Source organism: Grammomys surdaster, unplaced genomic scaffold (genome assembly GCF_004785775.1).
Source record: "Grammomys surdaster isolate TR1022 unplaced genomic scaffold, NIH_TR_1.0 203, whole genome shotgun sequence".
Lineage (NCBI taxonomy): Eukaryota > Metazoa > Chordata > Mammalia > Rodentia > Muridae > Grammomys > Grammomys surdaster.
The window spans coordinates 3808967-3835133 of record NW_021604648.1 but is presented as its reverse complement, the minus strand read 5'-3'; the positions used below and the strand labels follow the sequence as shown (position 1 = coordinate 3835133).

Genomic DNA, 26167 nt, shown 5'->3' with positions numbered 1-26167 from the left:
TGTGTGTGTGTGTGTGTGTGTGTGTGTGTGTGTGTGTGTGTGTGTGTGTACACATATACAGTTACTAATACGTCCTGTCTGTGAGAACTTAATATTAGTGACAGGCTAATACAGTAAGTTCTCAGACTTCCCAGATCTTGGTTTCTAAATTCATCTGGAATAAAGGAACCAGGGCTTCTTTATTTTATTAAAAATTCTCACTCCCGGCAGGGAAAGTATAAGGTATGACTAAAGCACTGTTTACCTGCTAGAGGGTAACAAAATGCTTTCAAAACAAAAAATCTGATACAGACAAGCCCTAAAGATGCAGAAAGAAGTGGGAAGGGCTCATGTATACATGGCTGAAACTGCTTCAGCAAATTAAACACTAGATTTTAATGATAATTCAAAGAAGAACAAAATATTCATTAGTTCATATTTTTAGAAATAATTGAGTAAAGATTTCTTTGTAGAAGAACTCCAGTAACATAGGGTTTGAGGAAGAGAGAAATCCTAAGCAGAGCACCACAGTCCACACAGTTGAAGCAGAACTCATGAGAGATGCTGCATTTGTGGGCAGGTGTGAAGGAGAGGCATTTGTATAACTTGATTATATCTTTCTTTAAAATACCTATGAATTTATTAATTACTATAGTGATTTTTTTTTTATTTATATCCCTGAGTCCTGTGATACTCCTAGTCCTAGAAAGTTTGAGCTCCTCCCCTTGAATATGGGCTGGATTCATCCTGGTTTTTGCTGGTGTTCATCTGTTTGTGTGTTCCTGGTCAGTTGAGTGCATTCTAGTCATACATCTACCGTGGGATTGCTTTCCCGTCTTTTTTTTTTTTTCCCCAGAAGAGTTTCAATATGTTGCCCATCTTGGTCTCAAAATCTGATATTCCTGCCCTCACTTCCCTAGTAGGTGGGATTACAGACATTAGTCACTTGGCTCAGTGAGACTTATTTTGAAGGTAGAAGTATAGAAAGTAAAAGCAGTATAACTTCCAAGTCAAAAAATAAGTAGATACTACTTTAAGTGATAAAAGTTAATATCACCACTAATAATCTGTATTAATATCATCTATCCCTTGTGTGGTGGTTTTAACAAGAATGGCTCCCATAAAACCTGATGTAGTTGCACATACTTTTAATCCCAGGACTCGGGAGGCAGAGGCAAGTAGAGCTCTGTGAGTTAAAGACAGGCTGATTTGCATAGTGAGTCTCAGAACAGCCAGAGGTTCATAGTAAGACCAAGTCTTAAAGGAAAAGGAAGAAGAAAGAAGAATCATGCTATGTCTGTGGGGCTGAAGAGATAGCTCGGCAGTTAATACCTATTGGTCTTTCAAAGGACCTGGGTTCAGTTCCCAGCTCCCATGTGACAGTTCATAAGTGTCTTCAGTTCTAGGGTATCTCATGCCTTCTTTTGACTTTCACTGTTAGTGTACACAAATTATATATATATATATCTTTTTAGATTTATTTATTATGTATACAGCATTCTGCCTACATGCATGTCTGCAGTCAAAAGAGAGCACCAGATCTCATTATAGATGTTTATGAGTTACCATGTGGTTGCTGGGAATTGAACTCAGAACCTCTAGAACAGCCAGTACTCTTAACCTCTAAGCCATCTCTCCAGCCCTAAATAAATACTTTTTTAAAAAGAAGGAAAGATGTGGCCTTGTTGGAGGAAGTTTGTCACTTGGTGAGGGCTGGGGAGGGCTTTGAGGCTTCAGAAGTCCACATCAGGCCAAGTCTCTGCCTTACTGCTTCCCGCAGATTAGGACATAGAACTCTCAGCTCCTTCTCCAACACCAGGCTGCTCTCTGCCATGATGATAATGAACTAAACCTCTGAAACTATAAGCCAGCCCCAATGAAATGCTTTCCTTTATAAGAGTTCCCTTGGTCATGATGTCTCTTCACAGTAACAGAACACTGAGACAACTTGATATGACAGAATAAGCAAAGTGTTCCTCTCTCAAACACAGACTCCAGTGTAACCATCTGGAAACAGAAGCTTATATTTAGAGTTGTTTGTAAAATGTTTAACTTCTGATATTCCCAAAACTGGCAAAATCACAGAAAAAAGAAAAAAAAAGGTGTAAGCATTTGTTAGTACCGGAGGATGAGTGTAGGAAAATGTAACCAAACAAGGTGCAGTATAGCTTCCTCGGATCCATAATCAGAAAAACAACGTGGGTTTTGGGGAGAGGTCTTATGAAACCTAATGTGTTGATGCTAAGTTTTTAGTTTTGGCAGAGGTGGGTAAGATTTAACCTTTTTGGGGGCATGGTAGTATGTACCTTTTGAGCAGGATGACCCTGACATCTCTAGTCCTTTCCTGTATGTCAGTTTCTTTCTTATCTGAATTTATAGAGGAATTTAAAAGGAACTGTGTTTCTTATGTGTAGCTAACTGGAATGGAATTAAAATGAAAGTACTTTATAATTCTGTATGTGTTAGCCTACTTTCTGATACCTGAACTTTAAAATTCTGTTGTAAAGAATGTAAGATCACCTGTAGCAAACTAAAAATTGATTTAAATTCAGAAAACACTTACTATTTCACTAATTTCTGTCCTCAAATGTTCCTTAGGATGTCAGAGAGAGTGGTTTTTAAGTTTTAAAATCTTTTTGTTTGTGTTTTTGTGGTTTGTGGTTTGTGTTGTTTCTCTGTAGCCTTGGATGTCCTGAAACTTACCCTGTACACCACGCTGGCCTCAGACTCTGAAACCTGCCTCCCTTTGCCTCCCTAGTATTAGGATTAAAGGTTTGCGCTCCCACACCTGGCTCAATTTTTAAAAATTTTTTCACATCCCTAATTATCAGAGCTATCTTATTGGCTTTATACAGATACTATACAGTTCATATACTAAGAAGTACTGAAATATCATTGACTTTACCAGAATTGGTGTCTTCTCATATCTGTACAGACTGAGCACTCTGGAGGCTGAGACAGGAGTAATGCAGATAGTTTAAGGCCAGCCTGGGCTGTGTAGCAAGTACCAGCCTATCCAGCACTAATAATAGAGCAAGACATTTTATGACATTGTCTTAAAAAAGAAAGAAAGAAATGCCATTATTTTAACAAAATACAGATGTTGATATTACTGTGCTTTATTTCAGATTCTTCTGTGTGATTCTTGTGACAGTGGATACCATACCGCCTGCCTCCGCCCTCCTCTGATGATTATTCCTGATGGAGAATGGTTCTGCCCTCCTTGCCAACATGTATGACCCCCCAGCCTAACTCTGTTTGCAGCCCTCAGTTTTATTTTCAATACATTAGTTGTATTTGACAGTTGTTACAACAGCTTTCATTTTCAAAGCAGTTGTCAGTAGTGTTTCCCTCTTGCTCGGACCCCTACCTTCTATTAGTGTCTTAGGTTTGACTTTTGTCTTCTTAAAACAGCTGGCTTTTGTAGAACCATTTCTTTCTATTTATATTTGTAATAAATATAAATAGCACAAACTTTGGATGGATATATATAGATAAATGTTTCTGTAGTCTGCCCCCTTCTTAAAAGATCCTTTTGCATGACTGTATCCCTTTTTGTTGGTAGCACTGGAAGAAACATCAGTCTGTTCTGTATTGATTCATACTTTCTTGTAAAACTAAGAACAGTAAATTTCTAATCAATGCATGTTTCACAAGTCTAATCTCATTATGTTTTCAACATAATGGTTTTATGCCTTTCTCTCTGAAGTTTCTGTCTTTGGCTTATCATAGCTTAATCTGTAATATCTTTTACAGTGTTTTGATCCAGTTACTATGTAGCATTGTTTTGTATATATTTTTCATATTAACATGTTTTTATATATGTCATATATATTTTAAAGTATTTTGATAGCCTTTTGGTTTTAGTATAGCCTTGTTTTGAATGGTAATAAACAAAATGCAGTTCTGACCTGTGAAAGCGGGGTAGGCACAGAGTATGTCTTTTGTTTGCTTGTTTTTGTAATGCTTTGTTTGACTGATATGCTACCTTACAGAAGTACCCTCTTCACCATCTGTTAGTGGATCCTGAAGCACCTTTTTAAGCAAAGTGTGTTTCAGTATTTATTCACCATGGAGCCATTTTCAGCTCACAGCTTAACAGTCTGATGCGTGATAGTAAGCATGTGAAGTATGGTTTTATTCTGGCATTAAAAATAATATACATATTCCTCCTTCAGAAACTACTTTGTGAAAAATTAGAAGAACAGTTGCAAGATCTGGATGTTGCCTTAAAGAAGAAAGAACGTGCAGAGCGAAGGTAAATTTATATATGTGTCAGTGTTTTCCTTGGGAATTTGGCAGTAAAATTGTCTTGCAGTTTTAGATGAAAACATCCATCTAAATCAAAGGCTGGCAGGCTATAGCAAGTAAATCTGACCTGCTGCTGCTCTTTGCACTGCTTACTAAGAATGGTTTTAACAGTTTTAAAAACATCACTATAAAATCGTTTCATGGTGTAAGAAAACTACATGATATTCATGTTTCTTTTTTTCTTTTTCTTTTTCTTTTTTTTGTGTTTTTGTTTCAGGGTTTTTCTGTGCAGCCCTGGCTGTCCTGGAACTTACTCTGGTAGACCAGGCTGGCCTCGAACTCAGAAATCTGCCTGCCTCTGCCTCCCAAGTGCTGGGATTAAAGGCGTGCACCACCACTGCCTGGCTCATTTGTACTTTCTAAGTCTGTTTACATTGAATTCACATTCTACTAGAGAATGCAGATACAGAGAATAGAGACTCATTGATGTGTATGTTTGTGTGTGTGCGTGCGTGTGTATGTACGTATGTATGTATAAGAGGGGGGCAGGGAGGAAGGAAGAAAGATTCAATCCAATCCTGGAACATCATGGAGAAGCATTTAATTTTCCTTAGAAGTTGGATTATCAAGTAAAGCCTTAGAAGATAAATTGAGTTTATGCAGGTAGGCATAGAAGAGAGTGTTCAGTTAATGTTCAGAAACTCCATGAGCAAAGGGAGATTTGAAAACTGAGGGTAGAAAAATGTGATGAGACAGAACTCCAGGAAAGCAGAGGAAGTCCAGATTGCAAACAGTTTTGCATACCTGCCTAGAGAATTCCAAATATTTGCTGTACGTAGTGGTGGAGTCGTAAAAGGATATGCTCGGGCTGGAGAGATGGCTCAGTGGTTAAGAGCACTGACTGCACTTCCAGAGGTCCTGAGTTCAAATCCCAGCAACCACATGGTGGCTCACAACCACCTGTAATGAGATCTGATGCCCTCTTCTGGTGTGTCTGAAGACAGCTACAATGCATTCATATATAATAAATAAATAAATCTTTAAAAAAAATGAGTAAAGGGATATGCTCATCATTTTTAAAGAGGTGCCCTGGTAAGTCAGAGGAATGAATGAGAATTGGCATGTTGCAATAGGAAGTCTGGAAGTAGAGCAACCGTTGTGATGGTAGAGTAGAGCTGGCGTCATGTCGTTTCTGAAATTATCGCTCTAGCTCTCATCCATCTTCAAAGTACAAGAAGAGCGTCGATCCCCTACTCCCATTGTTTTCTCCCTTGCATTCAGCATGTAAGCGACATTTTTCGAATGCCTGTTTTATATCAGGCAATATATTCAACCTGAGAAAGCATATGCTATTTCTACCTTAAATGGCTGCACAGTCTGTAGAAAAAAGGATTCTGACAATGAGTATTTAGTGACTACCCCGCAAATGTCTACAGATCTGCAGTGTGGCTCTGTAGAATCTGCTAGTTTAGAAACCTCAGTTTTGTAGTTTATAAATGCTCCCTCTAGAGTGTGATATCAGAGATGGTTTGGGAATGCAGAAATCTCTGTTCTTCCTGACTACAGTTACTAGTGCTTTGCTTAGTAGGGAGTTGTATTTAATTAGGGATGGGATTTTCCAGGGTAGAACAGTGGGAAGGAGAAAAAGAGACAAGGAGTTTGAAAGTATATGCAAAGGAGTGTTTATAATGTTGGACTGTGGAGTGTCAGCCAGGTGACAGGGCTAGTCAACTTTAGTGCTTAATAGGGGCCAGAGTATGTTGAAGTTCTACTAGAGTCCAAACGTTGTAGAGATTAGTATATCAAGTGGAGTAAGTTGGAAATTGAGTTAGTGGAAGTTTTGAAAGAGTGGAATTGTTAGTAATGATAAGGTCTGCAGTTATCACTCATCTAGGTAGTGAGATTGGTTGGACAGCATCCTGCAAAAGATTACTAACAAGAGACTGGGATGAACAGTCATGTCTACCTTCTAGACTCTGTACAATAGAGAATCCATTTAAAGCCTTCCATAATTTCTCTGTTTAGATGAAACCATACTTTTTCATGTTTCTAGTAGAGTTTAAAATGATCTGTAGTCAGTTGACAACTAATTGTGATTGCAAAAACCATACCTTATGTTATCTATGGATTTCCAAGCTTGGTATAAATCTATCCATGATGAACATGAGCAGATGTCTCTTCAGTTGAATTGAGAAGAGAAATAGTAGGCAAATGAAAGCAATTTCAAGGTTTAAAAGAGAAAATGTGATTATTATAAGAACAGATGTATATCCCACATACTTAATATCAGAGACAGTTCAAACCGTGAAATATTCTCATTGTCTTGGTCATTGTTAACTACTTGTTATCTGCTTCTTTTTTAAAAAAATGATTTATTTATTTTATTTATATGAATACACTGTAGCTGTCTTAAAATACACCAGAAGAGGGCATCAGACCCCATTATAGATCGTTGTGAGCCACCATGTGTTTGCTGGGGATTGAACTCAGGACCTCTGGAAGTGCAGTCAGTGTTTTTAACCACAGAGCCATCTCTCCAGCCCTCCTATCTGATATCTTACAAAGTTTTTAATTAAAGATATTTTATCATTTTTCATAAATGTAATAGCTTTGCCACTTAATTATAAGATTCTTGTTATCAGACCAGGAGTTGATAGCTCACTAGAAGCTGCATTCCAAAGGCTCTAGACAAGGAAATACATTAATCTCCTTTCAGAAGGAATATTACAGTAAGCCAGAAAGAACAGTTTCTCTTTTAGTTCAGTGTAATGTACTTTGGTGTTGGAAGCTCAGCTGTCTTTGCGGCACTGGGTTAACATTGCAAGGACCAAAGCAAACACCTGTTGTAGAGAGCTGTTTGTTATTATTTTTTAATTAAAATACACATTTTTTTGTTTTTCTTACAAACAGAACAATGGAGATGTCATTAAGGATCTGCATTCTTGTTGTCTGGCTCTATGCGTATCTTAATTCGCATTGTTGAATGCATAGCCATATGTTTCCATTGCAGTTTTTCATCTCCAGAGCAAGAAGCAAGTGGCTTTAATGTCACTCATTAGAGCCTTGAGAAGGCTTTGAATATTGTTTGTTAGTTATTATTTTATAGTGATATTTATTACCACAGTCTTATAATTGTATATTACACTATGAACATTACCCCAAACATCTAATAAGCAAATATCTAGTTTGTCTAATCAGAGGTAATTTTTTATCTCACCACATTGTCAGTTCACAGTTCAAAGTTTGTTTATTTCAATTCTAAAGTACAGCTTTCATATACATAAGAAAGTTTGTGCTTTTCATCCTTACTAATTCTCTATTAATAAGGTTTCACTTTAATATTGGTAACAGCCTCTTAAGTACCATAAAATTGTAATTTTATTACTATCTGAAATGGTATTTACCTATGAATTTTATTTTTAGCAAATCTTATTTTATACTTTTGGTCTTCATTTTAAGGAAAGAACGCTTGGTGTATGTTGGTATCAGTATTGAAAACATCATTCCTCCACAAGTAAGTTTCTAGTTGATAGGTTTGTTTTGTTTTATTTAAAGTCATATGTGTATGTGTGTTTTGCCTGTATGTCTATGTACCTCATGTATACCTAGTGCCTACAGAAGTCACTACAGAGGTCCAGAGGTGCTAGATCCGCTGGAACTGGAGTTCCAGATGGTTGTGAGCCATTCTGGATGCCTGAAATCGAACCTGAGTGCTCTGCAGAGCAGAGCAGCCATTCTTAACCACTGAGCTATTGCTAGTCTAGGTTTTTATAGCATTTGTGGAGGAGATGCTCTGTGCTTCTGCTTTCTCAATGTTAATGGAATTGTGTGTCTTGTTTTAATATTTGACATTCCTATTTTATTAAGGCTAAACATTTTAAACATTTGGAGAAATAACTGTTGAAATTATTATGTATAAATAGATAACCCAAAAATGTGATTATTGTATTTAAATTTATAGCTCATTGCTTTGGGGTAATGTTCTGTTGTTTCTATGGTAAATGAGGCAATTTGTGGTTAGTTTTATAATGTGTTATTTGCATAAAATAACTAAAGAATAGCTTGGGAATATATTACTTTTAAACTGGCCCTTACTGAAACTTTAATTTCTATTATAATTTAATTTCTTTGAAGAACTACCATTATTTTACATATATTAGTCTATAATTAAGGGTACCTCATCAGTGAATGTTCAATAATTTCCAACTCAGTTTTGTTGTGGGTTTTGTTGCTGGTGATGATTTTCGGCAGGGTTGGTAACCCTGGCTAACCTGGAATTCAGAGATCCACCAACCTTTACCTCTTGAGTGCTGGTTTTGAAAGCTGGGATTAGAGGTATGAGCCACCACAGTCAGCAGTTTCCAAACAAAGTTTTACTGTTTTATTCTTTTCACAATTATATCACAGCTGTAAGTAGCTTACCAAGTTGTTCTTCTTCAGTTTAAATCCAATCATCTCATGAATTGAACATACATATATATTCAGAGTTTTCTATGTATCATTTAATTATTGGTTAACTGATTGAAACTGTAGAAAAACTTCATTCTTGTTATTTAATCCAGACTATTATACACTCACAGAAGTATAAGAAAATCAACAGAAATAGTTTATTTCTTGATTACCAGTATTTTTAATTTGTGTAAGTAGTTTTGCTGTGTATGTTCATTGTGGTAGATAATCTTGGGAATCCAAACCTTTCATGTATGCTGCCTAGGAGAACAGTAAAGCTGCTAATTCCAAAGACTATTTCCTTGTCATACCTGTTTACTTTTATCTTTAAAGGAGCCTGATTTCTCTGAGGATCAAGAAGAAAAGAAAAAAGATGCAAAAAAATCCAAAGCAAATGTACTTGAAAGGAGATCCACAAGAACAAGGAAGTGTATAAGCTACAGGTACAAAGGAAGAGAAAGTTGTCATAGTAAAAGACTCAACTGTTTCTTCACGGTTAGACGAGACAGAAGTGGATGCTTTCCCCAACTTAGTGATTTTTTTTTTCTTTTTTTCTTCCTTTTTTTTTTTTATTGGATGTTTTATTTACATTTCATATGTTGTCCCCTTACCCCATCCCCCACCCACCCAAGAACCCCCTATCCCCTCACCCCTCCTCCTGCTTCTCTGCAGATGTAACCCCTACCCCCCACTCCCACCTCCCCACCCTCAAAATTCCCACCCCCTGGGGCGTCCAGCCTTCATGATGTCAAGGTTCTCTTCTTCCACCTATGTCCAGCAGGGCCCTCCACTCTTATGTATTCATCTGAAGCCCTGGATCCCTCCCTAAGTGCTCCCAGGCTGGTGGTTTAGACCCTGGGAGCTGTGGTTGGTTGGTATTGTTGCTCTCCTCATGGGGCCACAAACCCTCCAATGGTATTCACTCTAACTCCTCCATTGCGAACCCCATGATCAGTTCAATGGCTAGTTGTGAGCATCTGCCTCTGAATATGTCAGACTCTTGAAGGCCTCTGAGGAGACATCCATATCAGGCTCTTATCAGTAATCTGGGCTGGCAATTGTGTTCTCTTAGGGTCTGTATGATGTCAGTCCAGGCTCTTCTGGCTTTTATAGTCTCTGGTGAGAAGTCTGGTGTAATTCTTATAGGTCTGCCTTTGTATGTTACTTGACCTTTTTCCCTTACTGCTTTTAGTATTTTTTCTTTGTTTTGTGCATCTGATGTTTTGATTATTATGTGACGGGAGGTATTTCTTTTCTGGTCTAGTCTATTTGGAGTTCTGTAGGCTTCTTGTATGTTTATGGGCATCTTGTTCTTTAGGTTAGGGAAGTTTTCCTCAATAATTTTGTTGAAGATATTTACTGGCCCTTTAAGTTGGGAATCTTCATTCTCATCTATACCTATTATCCTTAGGTTTGGTCTTCTCATTGTGTCCTGGATTTCCTGGATGTTTTGAGTTAGGAGTTTTTTGCATTTTGCATTTTCTGTGACAACTGTGTCAATATTTTCCATGGTATCTTCTGCACTTGAGATTCTCTCTTCTATCTCTTGTATTCGGTTGGTGATGCTTGCGTCTATGACTCCTGATCTCTTTCTTAGGTTTTCTATTTCCATGGTTGTCTCCCTTTGAGATTTCTTTATTGTTTCTATTTCCATTTTCAGATCCTGAATGTTTTTGTTTAATTCCTTCTTTGTGTTTTCTTGCAGTTCTTTAAGGGATTTCTGTGATTCCTCTTTAAGGAATCACTTGTATTCTCCTGTATTTCTTTAAGGGAGTTACTTATGTCCTTCTTAAAAATCCTCTATCATCATCATGAGAAGTGATTTTAATTCTGAATCCTGTTTTTCCGGTGTGATGGGGTGTCCAGGGCTTGCTATATTGGGAGAACTGGGCACTTATGATGCCAAGTAACTTTGGTTTCTGTTGCTTATGTTCTTGTGCTTGCCTTTCACCATCTGGTTAACTCTAGTGTTCCCTACCCTCACTGTGTAAGACTGGAGTCTGTATTTCCAGTTATCTAACTTGTGGCAGAGCTCCTCAGAGTCCAGATGTCACTGTGGTCTTATGATCCTAATCTCCTGGGTGGAAGAACTCCTGGGACTCAGGCCACCTCTTGGATCTGGAAATCCTTCTGCTCTGGGTGCAGTGGTTCCTCTAGGATGGCTCAGGATAGGATGTTTCTCAAGTGCAAACCATCTTGGTGTCTGCTGCTCTGAGTGCAGTAGCTCCTCGGCTGCTCTGAGTGCAGTGGGTCCTCTAGGATGGCTCAGGATTCAGTATCTCCACAGGAGCAGACCAACTCTGTGTCTGCCCCAGCCCAAAGGCAGTGATTTTTAAGTATTACATTTATGTCACTTGGTATCCTTGGGTATTGGGTTCCAAGACCGAAAGGCCACACTGTAGCTCAGAAGTAGTCGAGCCCTTCCCTAGCATAAACAAGGTAATATGTTCAGTCCACACAACAGGCACACATTTCCATGCACTTGTATGCACAAGATTCCAAGCAGGAATTACTTGTATATTTAGTGCAGCCGAGTTCATTTTAGGTCATCTGAGCCCCAAACTAAGATGAATCTTCCCATAAGGCAATCATGGAGATTATTTTTTTTCTTGTTTCTTCTCTTTATTTCTTTTTTTTTCTTTTGTGTGTGTGTGTGTGTGTGTGTGTGTGTGTGTGTGTGTATGTGTGTGTATTGAGACAGGGTTTCTCTGTGTAGCCCTGGCTGTCCTGGAACTCACTCTGTAGACCAGGCTGGCCTCGAACTCAGAAATCCACCTGCCTCTGCCTCCCAAATGCTGGGATTAAAGTTGTGCGCCACCACTGCCTGGCTTGTTTCTTATTTTTAAATCCAAAGAATAGATTTTTGTGCAAAAGCACATTTATCTAGTTGTAAAATTGGATCACTTGTATATGAATTTAACAACACACTTATTTTCAATAGTAATTATGTAATAATCTAAAGACTCTAAAACTTTGCTGATTCTTTGACGTTTTTACTTACTTGTTTATTGATTGTCCAGAGTGTTATGTGTGTGTGTATGTATGTGGTAGAGTACTTACTTTACATATACTGATGTTGTATGAATCTTTCTGCTTTCCTGTGTAGAAATACTATCAAGTGGATAGCTTCCAAAAAGCATATGTTGATTTCTCACAGTTCCAGAGGCTTTATAAAGTACCAACAGATTTGGAAGACAGATTCTAGAGCCTGTTTCTGGCTTATCAATGGTCCCTTCCTGCTTTATGCTCACATGATAGAAATTCTTGTAGATCTAGTGTCTGATATGGGCCTGCTTCTTTATATATACTGTGTGTGTGCGCGCACATGTGTGTGTGTGTGTGCGTGTGTGTGTGTGTGTGTGTGTGTGTAATCTGTCCTCCTGCTTTAATGTCACATGGCAGATGAAGCCAAGAATTTTTTTTCTTCTACTGCTTCCTGCAAAGGCAGGCTCTCCAGGGGCATGGCTGCTCAACACAGCCTCAGCCAATGAGTCCAGTTATGGCCCCATTCCCTACCCTTGATGCTGCTGCTACATTCCATTTAGGACTACATAGGAGTGGAAGCGCTCCCATCCTTGGCACATTGGTCTCATCATCCTACAATGGTCAACGGTCTGCCTATGCCCAGAAGGCTATTCAAAGAAGAAGCCGAAGATCCACTGGGCCTGGTCTTCTCTTCCCACCACTTCAGATGACATGGTCACAGGACCAACACAGCATACGTGCCTTGAGTGTCCCTTGTATTCATTCAACAACAAACATCAGTGAAAATGGCAGCAGTAATGAGAATAGAAAAGAAAACCTACTCTCCTTCAGTGCCTCAACAGAGGATAAGCCCATCCCCAGCATGGGCAGGCCCAGACGCCTCAACGGATGGACCAAGAGGATAGGGAATGCCATGAGGAAGCTGTGTTGCTGCTTTCAACCATGAAACAAACCTTGCCTGGGGCAGAAGAGGGTCTCCCCCCAGAAATGAGGCACAGGAAGAGAGTCCAGAGAAAGAGCAGCAGGCAGGGCTCAGGGACCTTTGTGCTTTGTCCTTACCAGTTTGCTCTGTTCTGGTCTCTCCTCTGAATCAGGTTTCTATTTTCTCCACATTTCTTCCCTTCTTCCCTTCTATAATACTTCACAAGTCTTCCTCAACCACAAGCCTTTTCTCCCTCTTCTGGACTTCTCCTCTTCCCAGCAGGAACTCAAGATTACTGATATGTACCCCATTCTATAGTTGTCTTGATGATCCCATCCCGTCTCCATCTGCCCCTAAAGCCAATAGCTCCCACAGGGTGAGGGCTAGAGGGCTATGGGCTCATGGACTCTTTCAGGAGCTCCCGGCCCTAGCACATGTGTCCATCAGTCACAAGCCCTGCAGAACAGATGCTTACATTTTTAATCCTGCTTAATGAAGACATTAATCATATTCTTCAGTGACCCATGCCCTAAGATTGTCACATGTGAGTTGTATGGGGACAAAACCAGATTATTGCAGCCATTTTGTGTAGGTGGTTTATTGAAATCAAACATATACAGCTTAGACTCTGATCGCTGTGCTTATTTTAGATTTGATGAATTTGATGAAGCGATTGATGAAGCTATAGAAGATGATATCAAAGAGGCTGATGGAGGAGGTATGTGTTTATCTATTATTCTTTTCACACAACTCTACCAGATTATTCTCTCCAGTGCTAACACTGAACAAACTGTCTCATATTTAAAGTAATCTGTTGACATAGTGTTATTATATTAAGTCAGAACTTAGTAATTATTAATTTTTTGTATGATATAATACAAAAGGTTAATTTCCTTTATTGATCAAACAATTACTATCTGGTTCTAATTAGAATTCTCAGGAAACTTTCCTATTGTTTTTATAACTACAAAGCCTCAAAATATGTGGATAATTCAAATTTTAATGCCTGGTGTAACTCTGTTAAAAATCAACTTATTCAATTACCTCCCTCCCTCCCTTTCTTTCATTCTTTCCATTTCATTTTGTTTCATTTGAGATAGGGTCTATCTCTGTGCTCCTGGTTGTCCTGAACTTGCTGTGTTGACAAGACTGGCCTTTAACTTACAGAGATCTTCCTGCCTCTACTTCCTGAGTGCTGGGATTAAAGGCATGCACCACCATGCTGGCCTTAATTGCCTTTCAAAACAGCATTATAAAAAAATCTGAAGGTTGTTTGTTAAAGCATTATATGGCCAGTTACTAGTGCTCTGATGTAGATCTTTCTGCTTTCTACTTGTTACTGTGAAATATTAAGAACTGATCAGTAAGCCTTTTTTTTTTTTAAGGAAACTAACATTATAGCTTTTCAGAAATGTGTCTTTTATTTACGTCTTTATTTTTTTCTGTCCTTATTCAAGAAGATTCTTGAGCAATTGCTAACACGTATGAGGTTTCTTTAGAGTGAAGAGAATGCTCTCAGATTGGCTAGTGGCAACAGATGACTTTGTGGCTAAATCAGAAAGTCCTGAGTTACTTTCTTTACGAGATGGGTCTGGAGAGATGGCTCAGCAGTTCAGAGCAGTTGCTGCCCTTTCAGAACTAGAGTTTGGTTCCTAGCACCCAGGTATGTATGTACAGCACATGGGTGGCTGATACCCAAGGTCAGAAGATGGAGACCAACTCCATGTAACTAGAGTTAGTATGGTTGTGAGCTCGGAAGTAGATACTGGGAGCTGAACACAGGTTCCCAGGTTCCCAGTATCTACTTCCCAGCTCACAACTGTACTAACTCCAGTTCCATGGAGCTCAACTCCATTTCCTTTTTTTTTTTTTAAAGATTTATTTATTTATTTTATATATATGAATACAATGTTGCTGTCTTCTGACATACCAGAAGAGGGCATCGGATGCCATTACAGATGGTTGTGAGCCACCATGTGGTTGCTGAGAATTGAACTCAGGACCTCTGGAAGAACAGTCAATGCTCTTAACCACTGATGCATCTCTCCGGCCCCTCGATTCCATATTCTAACCTTAGGTATCAGTATCAGGCATGCATGTGCTATACATACATACAGCACTCATACAAATAGAGTATTGAGCCAGTTATGGCAATACAAATCTATAATTCTGGAGCTGAGGCACGAGGATCCCCGGGAGTTCAAGACCAATCTAGGTTGCACAGAGAGGCTTTTAAACAGCCTTCTACCAAGTAAAAGGCAGTGAGAGAAAAGAGGGGGTGGGGGTGGGCATCACTTGGTGGTATAGCAAGTCAAATGTAAATTAGGGGTCTCTGCTCTGTGAACTTATACATCGTAAGATAGGTGCATTGATCCTTTCTTTAGAGCATCAGCCGATGTAAGGAACCTGCATAGTTCTAAGATAAATGAAGCAAAGGAACAGCTGTTGCTCTCAAAAGTTATGGGGAGGTTCAGTAAACATGCAGTTACCTCTTCCTTTCAGGAGTTGGCCGAGGAAAAGATATCTCCACCATCACAGGTCACCGTGGGAAAGACATCTCTACTATTTTGGATGAAGAAAGAAAGGAAAATAAACGGCCCCAGAGGGCAGCTGCCGCTCGCAGGAAGAAACGCCGGCGACTGAATGATCTTGATAGTGATAGCAATCTAGATGAAGAAGAGAGTGAGGAGGAATTCAAGATCAGTGATGGGTACGTGTCTAGGGGCCAGTGGGCCGAGAGCTGTGTCCTCAGAGAGCCCTGGCGGTACTGTGCTTGTGGCATTTATTTTTCATCTAGATTGATTTGCAGGATATTTAAATCAAATTAGAGATCACTGATTTTGACTCATTTTTAGATTAAAGATTAAAATTAAAGCTATGTTTATAGTAGTTTAATATTTAAATTTGATTAACTGTAATTGAAGTTTCATTTATTAAAAGCTTTTTTTATACAACTTTCTACCAAGTTCATCAGTAGTTTTTAATCAAGCATGGGAAATGATAAAGAAGTAGTTACTGTACTCTCTCTGGTGCTCTCTAGAGGTTGGGTAAGGGGTAAGTAAGCCAATATTCGTATCACTTCCATTTATACAGAACAAGTATACACAGTATTGTGGAGTTTCTCCTTTTGGCTTGTTAATAGATGTAGTATAACAGATAAGTATACAAAACCACAGAAAAGTCCCTCTGCCTTGCCTGCCTCTGTAACAGATAAAATAAAGTTAGGGTACAGAAGATAGTTGGTCAGGGCAACTACGTAATAAGAAGTTAGAGTTGACATGTGTAGAATGGATATTCTGGGCAGCCTTGTGAGTTTAGCATTAGAGGCAGGGTGAGATATGAAAGCAGCCAAAACAGAAGCCACATTTTCAAATGTCAAGCCATATTTAGGAACCTCCCAGAAAGGCAAGACTATGGGGGTGAAATAGATAATATTCTGGTAGAGTTCCAACCAGGACATAAAAAAGAACAAAATCACTGAGTGGGTTTTTTTCCCTTCTTCTTTTGTTATGCATGTAATTTTGAACTTTGTCCTTAGAAATTAATTTTAAAAAATTACCCAAAAGGTTGATGCATGAGGTGAAAGGGCAAAACTCAGCCTAAGTATACATTTCTGGCTGAAGTCACTGGCTCGGTGAGTGATTATTAATGTCAGGCTGGATAGCTGAGCATGTAGGCGTGTTCACTGCCCAAGCCTGGCGACCTTTTCTTTAGAAGCCATGTAAGGGTAGAAGGACAGAAGCAACTCTATAAGTTGTCCTCTGAATATGCAGGCAAGAGTACTCTATTTCTCCTCATAATAAGCAGTCAAAAATTTTGTATTAAAAATATCAGGCTGGAGGCCAGCCTGGTCTACAGAGTGAGTTCCAGGACAGCCAGGGCTATACAGAGAAACCCTGTCTCGAAAAACCAAAAAATAAATAAATAAATATATATAGATAGATATGTGTATATATTGAGATATCTATCTCAATCAGGCTGGTCGACAGAAGAGTAGTAAGTTGAGACATAGTGAGCCTTTCCGATGTGCTGGATTGACGACGAACCCAAAGAGGTTGGTGGAGCTCCTATGTGGCTCACAGCGTTTATTTTCACAGCTTCTATAATGAGAGGGATAGGTGGCAGAGCATTAACTTTATAGACAAAAGTTGACATAATTTTCCGAGTATATCTTCAAATTTACTTAACATTTTATTGGATTCTTTACAATTAGTGTTTGGAACTTTTGAAAAACTGGTTATCACTTTTAAATGTACCATAACAAATCAAAACACTAAGTGCACTATCATGACATATCTGGCTTCTCCTGGACAGATCTCAGGATGAGTTTGTTGTGTCTGATGAAAATCCAGATGAAAGTGAAGAAGAGCCACCATCCAATGAGGACAGTGACACTGACTTCTGTAGCCGAAGACTGAGGCGGCATCCTTCTCGGCCAATGAGGCAAAGCAGGCGTTTGCGGAGAAAGACACCAAAGAAGAAGTACTCCGATGACGACGAGGAGGAGGAGGAAGAATCTGAAGAGAATAGTAGAGACTCTGGTATAAATGCCTTCAGTTTGTGTCATATATCAGTCTGTATCTGGGTGTGTGCGTGCGTGTGCGCGCGCGTGTGTGCGTGCGTGCGTGTGTAGAGATTGATTGGGTGATTGAGGGAGAGAGAGTGAAATCTACCTGTCTCTGCCTCCCACATGCTGAGATTAAAGGTGTGTACCACTACTGCCTGGCTCTGAATTTTATTTTAAAAGAAAATAAAATTTAATATACACTTCTCTACTAAATTTTTAGAACTAAACTCTAGTAACCTTATATTTTTATAGTGTCATCTAAGTATACTTCTACCAGTGGATTTAAATTTTGTAATTCTTTTTTTTTTTTAACAGAAAGTGACTATAGCGATGATTTTAGTGATGATTTTGTAGAAACCCGGCGAAGGCGATCAAGAAGGAACCAGAAAAGACAAATTAACTACAAAGAAGATTCAGAAAGTGATGGTTCCCAGAAAAGTCTACGACGTGGTAAAGAAATCAGACGCGTTCACAAGCGCAGACTTTCCAGCTCGGAAAGTGAAGGTAAGTAGTGTCCTGTGTGTGCAGGAGGTCTGGCGGAAACAGACACTGCGTAGGAAGAGACGTGGCTCAAGCTTTACTTTAAAACTCATACAGTCACTAGTGTCAGAAGATGAATCTTAGTTTTTTTTCTCCTGTTTATTATAATTGAAATAAATGACTCAACAGGATACTAATTTTTAAAGGTTCCATTATATTAAGTTCTTAATACAATGTGATTTACTCTCCTTTTTGTTTTGTTCCCATTTGAAATAACTTCCTACGCACTGAGTGGCTAAGCAGTTTCAAACCAAATTATCTTTTGTTCTTCTGTACTTTCGATATGAATTTCAGCTGGGATCTGATTCATGTAATGGCATGAGTTGTACTATACCAGAAGTGTAGAAAAGGTTTGAAAACATTCATAGCTGAGCAGTGGTGGCACATCCCAGCACTTGTGAGGCAGAGACAGGTGCATCTCTGAGTTCAAGGCTGGCCTGTTCTATAGAATGAGTTCCAGGATGGCTTGGCTACACAAGAAAATGCTGTCTTGAACACCTCCCTCCCCAAATTTATTTGTAGGGGCTGGAAAGGTTACTCAGTGGTTAAGAGAATTTCTTGTTCTTCCAGAGGACCAAGGTTCAGTTCCTAACACCCACAGTAGTCAGTTCACAACCACACATAACTCCAATTTCAGGGACTCTGATGCCTGCCTTCTGATGTCTGTAAACATTGGCATACACAGACACATACATATACATAAAAATAAGGTAAATCTTTAAAAAATTTTAATAGAAATTTATGATAATATATTTCATTGTTAATTCAGATATCTAAGTTCATTTAAAAAGATGCTGATTCTTTTAAGCATAATTTATCATTGTTTGTGATCTGCTTTGAATATTTCTTTTACAAATTAAACATGAAATAAATGTTTAAAGTATGAGAACAGGAAAAACATATGTGGATATAGGAGACTAAATAAAGGTAAATGTTCCCTTGAGTATCTTCATATGTCACAAATAAACCATTAATCCAGCCATTAAATGTCAGTATTTATTGGACAAGACCTTGGTATCAGCACTAGGAATAGGACAGAACAAAACCGCCCTCATGTAGGTAGATGGAAAGGGTATAAAACAATGTTAGAGTATAAGCTATTAGAAGGAGAAAAGAGGACTAGAAAAATACCCTTCCAATTTCCAATTTCTTCATTGAGAATGATAACATTTAGAGAGCAAAGTTAGGAATTTCTGGTGAAATATTTGCCTAGCATGCATGAGGCTCTAGATTGGGTTCTAAACACACACAAACCTATCTTTACTACACATGTTCCCACATGCACACTCATACATACTCTTTCATACACACAGACTCACACACAGGTGTGACATTTAAGATCCGAAAGAAACACTGGGTAGGTGTTGTTCTCTGAAAGAAGAGTGACACCCCAGAGGGAATGCCTACCTCAGAGACTGAGCTGACTGGACCCACATTGAAGAGAACAGAAGGAAGGCCAGAGTTGCTAAAACTGAATGTGTGATGAGGTCTCTCCTGACATACATACATACATGCATGACCTTAGATCATCTCAGAGCTGTCTAGCTTGTGTTCTACAATAGCTAGAATTTTTTGTGTTAGTGCTGATTAATTCAGTAATACTATCCTCGTATGGCTGTGGAACACTTGAAATTTAGCTGGCTTGAGCATGGAACTAAATGGTGCTTAACTGTAATTAATTTAAATTCACCACGACTAGTGTCTGTGAATGGAATAGGCCACTGTATGGATGATGGATTTGCTTTGTGTGATATGGGAAGTACGATGGAGTAGTATGGTCTCTCATGGGTTCTAGTTTGCTAAAGTACCTTTATTACCAATAAACTGAAGGAGAACAAGTCAGTAGCTTGGAGACCAGTATTCCTGGGATGATGGGTGTGCAGCTAGGTCCATACTTGTAAGAGCAAAAATCGTGTTATGGATAGTTTGTATTTTAAGAGTGTGTGAGTGTATGTGTGTGTGTGTGTGTGTGTGTCTGTGTGTGTGTGTGTGTGTCTGTGTGTCTGTGTGTGTGTTTGCAGTACATGGATGCCTAGTGTCTATGAATGCCAAAAGAGGGCAACAGATTCTCTGGAAGAAGTAAAATACACACTAGATCTTACTCAACATTGTTACAGGTGGTGACGGAGTTAGATGTCTTATCATACCAGATGTCTATCCATTTATTACAGAGCAATATTTTCATAAGAGCAGAGGATAAAGTGGATATGGGAAAGAAAGTTTATGTTAACTGTGCCAACAGCTTAAATGTTTGTTTATTCTAGAGAGCTATATGTCCAAGAACTCTGAAGATGATGAACTAACAAAAGAATCAAAGAGATCTGTTCGAAAACGGGGTCGAAGCACAGATGAATATTCAGAAGCAGATGAAGATGAAGAAGAGGAAGGCAAACCATCCCGAAAACGGCTACACCGGATTGAGACGGATGAGGAGAGCTGTGACAATGTTCATGGGGATGCAGAGCAGCCTGCCCGTGACAACCAGCCCAGTGTCCTGCCCTCAGAGCAAGAGAACAACAAGAAGCCGTACCGGATAGAGAGCGATGAGGAAGAGGACTTCGAAAACGTGGGCAAAGTAGGGAGCCCATTGGACTACAGCCTAGTAGACTTGCCTTCCACCAATGGACAGAGCCCCGGCAAGGCCATTGAGAACTTGATGGGGAAAGCAACTGAAAAGTCCCAGACCCCCAAGGACAGTGGCACAGCCAGTGCAAGTCTAGCCCCCAACGGGACAAGTGGTGGACAGGAGGTGGGGGCACCAGAAGAAGATGAAGATGAGCTTTTGCGAGTGACTGACCTTGTTGATTATGTCTGTAACAGTGAACAGTTATAAGACTTCTTTCCATTTTTGTGCTAATTTATTCCACGGTAGCTCTCACACCAGCGGGCCAGTTAGTAAAGTTCTTTAATTTTTCCTAGAAAACTCCACTACAGAACGACTTTTTAGAAGAAAAATTTCAACAAATCTTGAAGTCTTTCTGGGAAGTGACCAGTTTTGAACTTTGAAGATTAATAATTGCTGTAAATTCCTTTTGATTTTCTTTTTCCAAGTTCATGGTCCTTGGTAATTTCATTCATGGGAAAAAATCTTATTATAATAACAACAAAGATTTGTATATTTTTGACTTTATATTTCCTGAGCTCTCCTGACTTTGTGAAAAGGGTGGATACGAATGCATTCCAAATCTGTGAGGGCCCAAAACAGAATTTAGGGTGGGAGAAAGCACTTGTGCTTTAGCTTTTCATATTAAATATATATTCTATTTAAACACTCACGGCATAGGTGATGATTAACGAACTGTTTAAAAGTTCATGTCTGTACTGTTGCAGTTTGAGTATTGTAGATAACATCACACATACATCACTTAGTAATAGCTTTTGTGACATCAGTTGGTTTACTATTGGAGTTACCACACTTTAAATAAAAAAGAGACCCTGGAAGCACCATCATAAAAAATCATCTGGAAAGCATTTGTATAGTAAAATGTGTAATGAAGCTTTGATAACCAGATTGTGCTAACAGAATCTTTTCAATAGCTTTTAAGCTGTTGTAATAAATTAGATGGCCTCTACATACTGGGCCAGGTGGGCAGTTAGTGAAATAAGTGGTCTGTCCCTAAAATCCAGGTACACTATAAACTTGCCAGTAGTGTTAACTCTTCAGGCCACATGGATTTCACCATCTGAGATGCCATTGAATATAATACATCACATTTGAAAACTGAGAAGGGATTTTCAGGTGAATTTTAACTGGTTTATTCTTGCCCTTATTATCTACTTCAAATTGAAGTCTACAAACAAAGCAGTTCCTTTGGGAGGTTTTTTAGTTTTGAGTTTAGGCATGTGTATGGTGTGTGATTTGTATGATTTGTGTGTGTGTTTGTGTGTATGTATGTTGGAATTTTCTATCTGCCTGGATATATTAGCAGGGTTTGAATGTAGTTTTGGCCTTTGGCCATTATATACTTATATTAAAATCCATTAATAGTCACACAGCCAACAGAAATTGAATGAAAACCGCTGATTTACTTAATAAGTATAATTTCCATTTTAAAACATCTCAACACTTTAAGGATAAGCCCTTTGCTTCAAGAATATGCGGTTTTTAAATCAATGTAACAATAGCTGGCACTAAAATATGAACTTATATCTTAGTTTGTTACAGTTGTGAAGTTTTAGGCGCAGTCCTAACCCTGTACAGCTGTAGCATTTGTGATTCACCTTGCTTGGCACATCCTGAAGCCTTCAGCATTGCTTCAGTGTGTGCTTTTGCCCTGATATTCAGGTTTGCTGTTCCAGTGTTGTCTGTTGCCGGCAATAGACATGCTGTATCTGCTGCTGGCTCAAGGAATTTCACTTTTCTTCTCAGATTAAGCATTATATGTAGTCAGTGTACAGTAAACTACTTCTTTTTTTTATTATTGGAAGCTGGCATTAGACTTGTGTCATAAAGACCTCTGGACACTGTATGATCCTGCTTTCTGTTCCGTAACAGAAGCACTACTAAGTCTTATCTCCTAGTCTTTACATTTTCGTGCTGATCTTTCTTTTCAGTTAGTTGATTTTGGTTTCACTTTAGTTCCATAGAACTTGAGCGTTAATGTTTGCTTTGATTGTAGCAGTGAACTTATGTTTCTGTATCAATAAAACAATGAAAGCAACCTAAAAAAACAAGGATGCAGCAGCCCCAGCTGTGGTTTCATCTGGAAACAATGTTGTGCTGGAAGGACAGGGCAGGTTTACGTTCACAGGCAGTGAAGGACTAAAAAGGAACACAGCTGCATGTATAACTTCCTTTCTAGCTGTTCTGTTACTTGAAAATCAGCTAGGAATAAAGTTTTTAACTGTCTAGAACAGACAGGCATAAGTATTCCTAATACTGTGTGGTAAGTGGTTCCTACTACCCCAGTCTCAGAAGGTTTCAGTCCTGCAACTAGGTAAAGCCACTGTGGTGTAGAAAATCTCCCACGTGCCTGTCTCTACCTCTGCACACGCCAGCTCTTGCATCCACCTATCAATTCTGTTCATTTACACAGATGATTGGAAGTAGTAAATGGGTAGCTAACTCAACAGCATGCAGAATGTGAAGTAACTTCTTCATCTTCTGCTATGGAAAACCCACAGTAATTTTTACTGTAAAGACTGAGTATTCGACTGAGCAAATGTCCCACTGACTTGGGTTTCAAAACCACTTGTGCTACCTGATCCTTACTAAACTTGAGTGTCAACTTCATAATGAGTGTCTCCCTTATAACTTTACATTCTCATTAGACCAACTGGCTATAAAGAGTAATCCAGGCAGCTAATATATACCAATTCTTAGAATCCAGCTACTTCTGCTTGGCTTTTTGTTGTTTCTGTTCATGCTGGAAATGGAATCCAGGACCTCATGCATACGGGGTAAGTGTTCTGACACTGGGCTAGAACTCTTGCCCTGCTATCTCTCAAAAATACTCACTTGGAAGATGTTCCCAATGAGGTTTCTGTTGCTACTGTCAAAATAAATGTTCTCTATCAAAAATTCTGATAAAACTACTAAGAACTGGAGGATGGAAAGGAAAACAGTCATGTAGACTATCTTCAATCCTTGATAGATTCAGACTTATAATAGCGTTTTAGAAAGTCTCCCTTTAATAACTAAAGTGACCCCCTCCTACCTTTTAAAATACAAACATTGAACTTGTATCAAAGGGCTCCCTGTGTCAGACTCCTAGTCTACAGCATATGCATTAAGGGGAGATACAGTGTAGTACTATTCAAAGTGTTTAGTTTTTTATTTCAGTGAGGTTTGAGAGCTAGCCAGATTTTTACAGTTCCAGAGCTTAGAATTGAAATAGTGTATGAAAATGACTCAGACTGGTTTGTACATGTGTGATGATACTGTGTTTATTGTAGAATGTTACTGCAAAGTCATGTGTTTTCAACAATACATATGACACACTGAGGTGGTTTCCTTGACATCTTTTTCCAATTGGTCAAGGTTGCAGATTTAGCGGATAAAAAGTTGCATTAAGAATGAATTCATGTTTACTGATAACTCATTTTTTAAAAAGTGATCTGCCAAAGAACCAAGAACTTCAGATATTAATGAAATTGTTGTGGGGAGAAAGATTTTTAAAAGGATGTTATTACTTTTCACTTTCTAGTTGATAGAACTTATCCTACATAATAAACATTGAAGCAAAGTGCATATATTAAGAAAAAATGTGGACACTTGTTTGTTTAAATAGAGAGTTAAAATCATGGAGAATGTGTCAGTTTTTAAGTGGGGTGAGTGGAGTTCCCTTTGTGACAAGAATACCCATTTAGCCCCGTTGGTAGGCATGAGGTGTTAGCCCTCAGTAGTTCTTCTCCCAGAAGACAGAAAGCACCAAACAGATCTTTAACTCTTAGAAAATGCTGTGACTGCACTGCCAGCTGCCACAGCAGAGCAGGTCTTTAGTTCAGGGTGGTGTCTTAGCTTTAGAACAGATGCTCAACGATTTTTCTTATGAGAAAATGTGTACATACACACATTCTGGATAACTACTAGAATGCTGAATTCATCATGAACTAACTGAGTTACTAAAAGTATAAGGCAAATATGACAAAATTATGAACATGATTCAACTATACAAGGTTTAAAGAAAAAAACAGATTTTCTTGATGGTTTGACATTCTCAAAACATTTCTGGTTCTCTTAAGAAGCAGAGAATGCCAAGACCACATGTATGCTGTAATCTACATAGTCCTTGTCTGTTAGTATGATCCATTAGTGAACTCTCAGAATAAAATTCATTCCTATTTTATCTGCCATTCCCACAGAAACCCTGGAAGTAGCAAGCAGGCTAGCTGCAGTTTTATTTCCTCACTGTTTTTATCCTGATCCTGAAAGAGAAAACTTTTGCTAGCATCCAGTTTTAGACTGGAATATTGTGTTATGCTTCCACTTAATTTCAGAATATTTTGCTCCAACTTAAATAACTTTTTTTTTTGAGTGCCAAGGTTTACTAGATAACTGGCTGCATAACACTGAGGACAGGTCATTTCCATGTAAACAGCCATAAGGTAGCCTTGGTATTGAGCCACGTTTGATTGTGCACTCAGCCCTTGTTGCTCATACAGACCCTCTCAGAAGTTGATTAGAACAGAGGTCCCTGAAGTTTTCTACTCCTGGTCATGTACACAACTCCCTGCCCCAAAACACATTTATACCACTTTGCTCTGAAAGACTGTTCTGGCACACTCACAGTAGGGGTTTCGGTTCGTGGAGATGTTCTTATCTTAATAATGTTTTAGATACATCTATCCCATACACAAGGTATGTGATAGAATGTAACAAATTACCAGATGAGTAGGGATTTATTAAGCTCTAGATATTTTGAATGAGAAAAAGAATTAAGGAACTATATTTGTGGGGTTTGGGGTTTTTTTTGGGGGGGGGGGGTTGTTTTGTTTGCCAAACTGGCACAAGCTAGAAAATGTGCAAAGGACTGAATAAACTCCCTGTTCTTTTTGCCACTGGATGATATAAAGCAAGAACTCGTTTAACTATATATTTTCTTGACTTTCATCAGTTTCAGAAGGAGTCTAACTTAGGCATTTGGGGTTTGTTTGATCTGTATTTATTGCATCCTGGTCATAGGCCAGGAGCTTGCATGTTATGTTTATGAACAGCTAGAACACAGCCATGTGGAACTTAATGGCTCAAGATCTTCTAAATAATTTAACTTATTTTGTACGTTGCAAAAAAGAAAAAAAGTTTATTTTGCTTGAGAGTCACATTTTTTTATAACTGTACAGCTTTTGAGGGATGGGAGGTGGGGAAATACCCTAAAATAGGATGTAGATTTTTACAGTTGTGTTTATGCTAGAACATCTATGGGAGCATTATGTAATTAAATCTCCAGTTGTTTAAAACCTTGTGCCATGGTCTTTTTCGTTCTACTACCCTTTAGCAGAGTTGGTGCATGTCAATACTGCACTGCTGCGTGGACAAGCCTTGAGGTTAGATTAATTCCTGTTTCCAAAGCCTTCATACCATTGCATGAATTACCTCCCTACACACACACACACACACACACACACACACACACACACACACACACAGAGAGAGAGAGAGAGAGAGAGAGAGAGAGAGAGAGAGGGAGAGAGAGAGAGAAAGAGAGAGAGGGAGGGGGGTACAGTTCCTATTAGTGTAAATGCATCTTCAGGATCAATATAACTTAACATACAGACCCTGGCAATCAGCAGCAGCATTCTTTCCGTGCATGTCGTGGTACAGTCTAGGGTGTTAACTGATGTTGGTGTGTTTTGTTCTCTTATCAAAATAGCTTCTTGGTCATAGTGTCTGGAAAATACCTTGCCCAAAACTCCCATTGGATTTCACGTGCACTTTAAGAAGGGATGTCCTATGTTGAGACAGAGATGGGGATGGGGCAAGGCTAGTTTCTTATGTGTAAAGAGAAGGAAAAACTACAATTGTTGACTCTTCT

General features: G+C 38.8%; 1 protein-coding gene across 1 annotated transcript in view; it reads left to right on the top strand.

The window, feature by feature from the left end:
- Rsf1 (remodeling and spacing factor 1) overlaps positions 1–20968 on the top strand; it is a 111087-nt gene extending 90119 nt beyond the window's left edge. The window contains exons 8-16 of the mRNA XM_028770612.1: positions 3108–3212; positions 4158–4237; positions 7690–7744; positions 9013–9122; positions 13237–13304; positions 15089–15296; positions 16901–17127; positions 17469–17657; positions 19958–20968. Coding sequence (XP_028626445.1) covers positions 3108–3212; positions 4158–4237; positions 7690–7744; positions 9013–9122; positions 13237–13304; positions 15089–15296; positions 16901–17127; positions 17469–17657; positions 19958–20526 — 1611 coding nt within the window. The 3' untranslated portion in view covers positions 20527–20968. The remainder of the gene's footprint in view (positions 1–3107; positions 3213–4157; positions 4238–7689; positions 7745–9012; positions 9123–13236; positions 13305–15088; positions 15297–16900; positions 17128–17468; positions 17658–19957) is intronic.
- The last annotated feature ends 5199 nt before the right edge of the window (positions 20969–26167 follow it).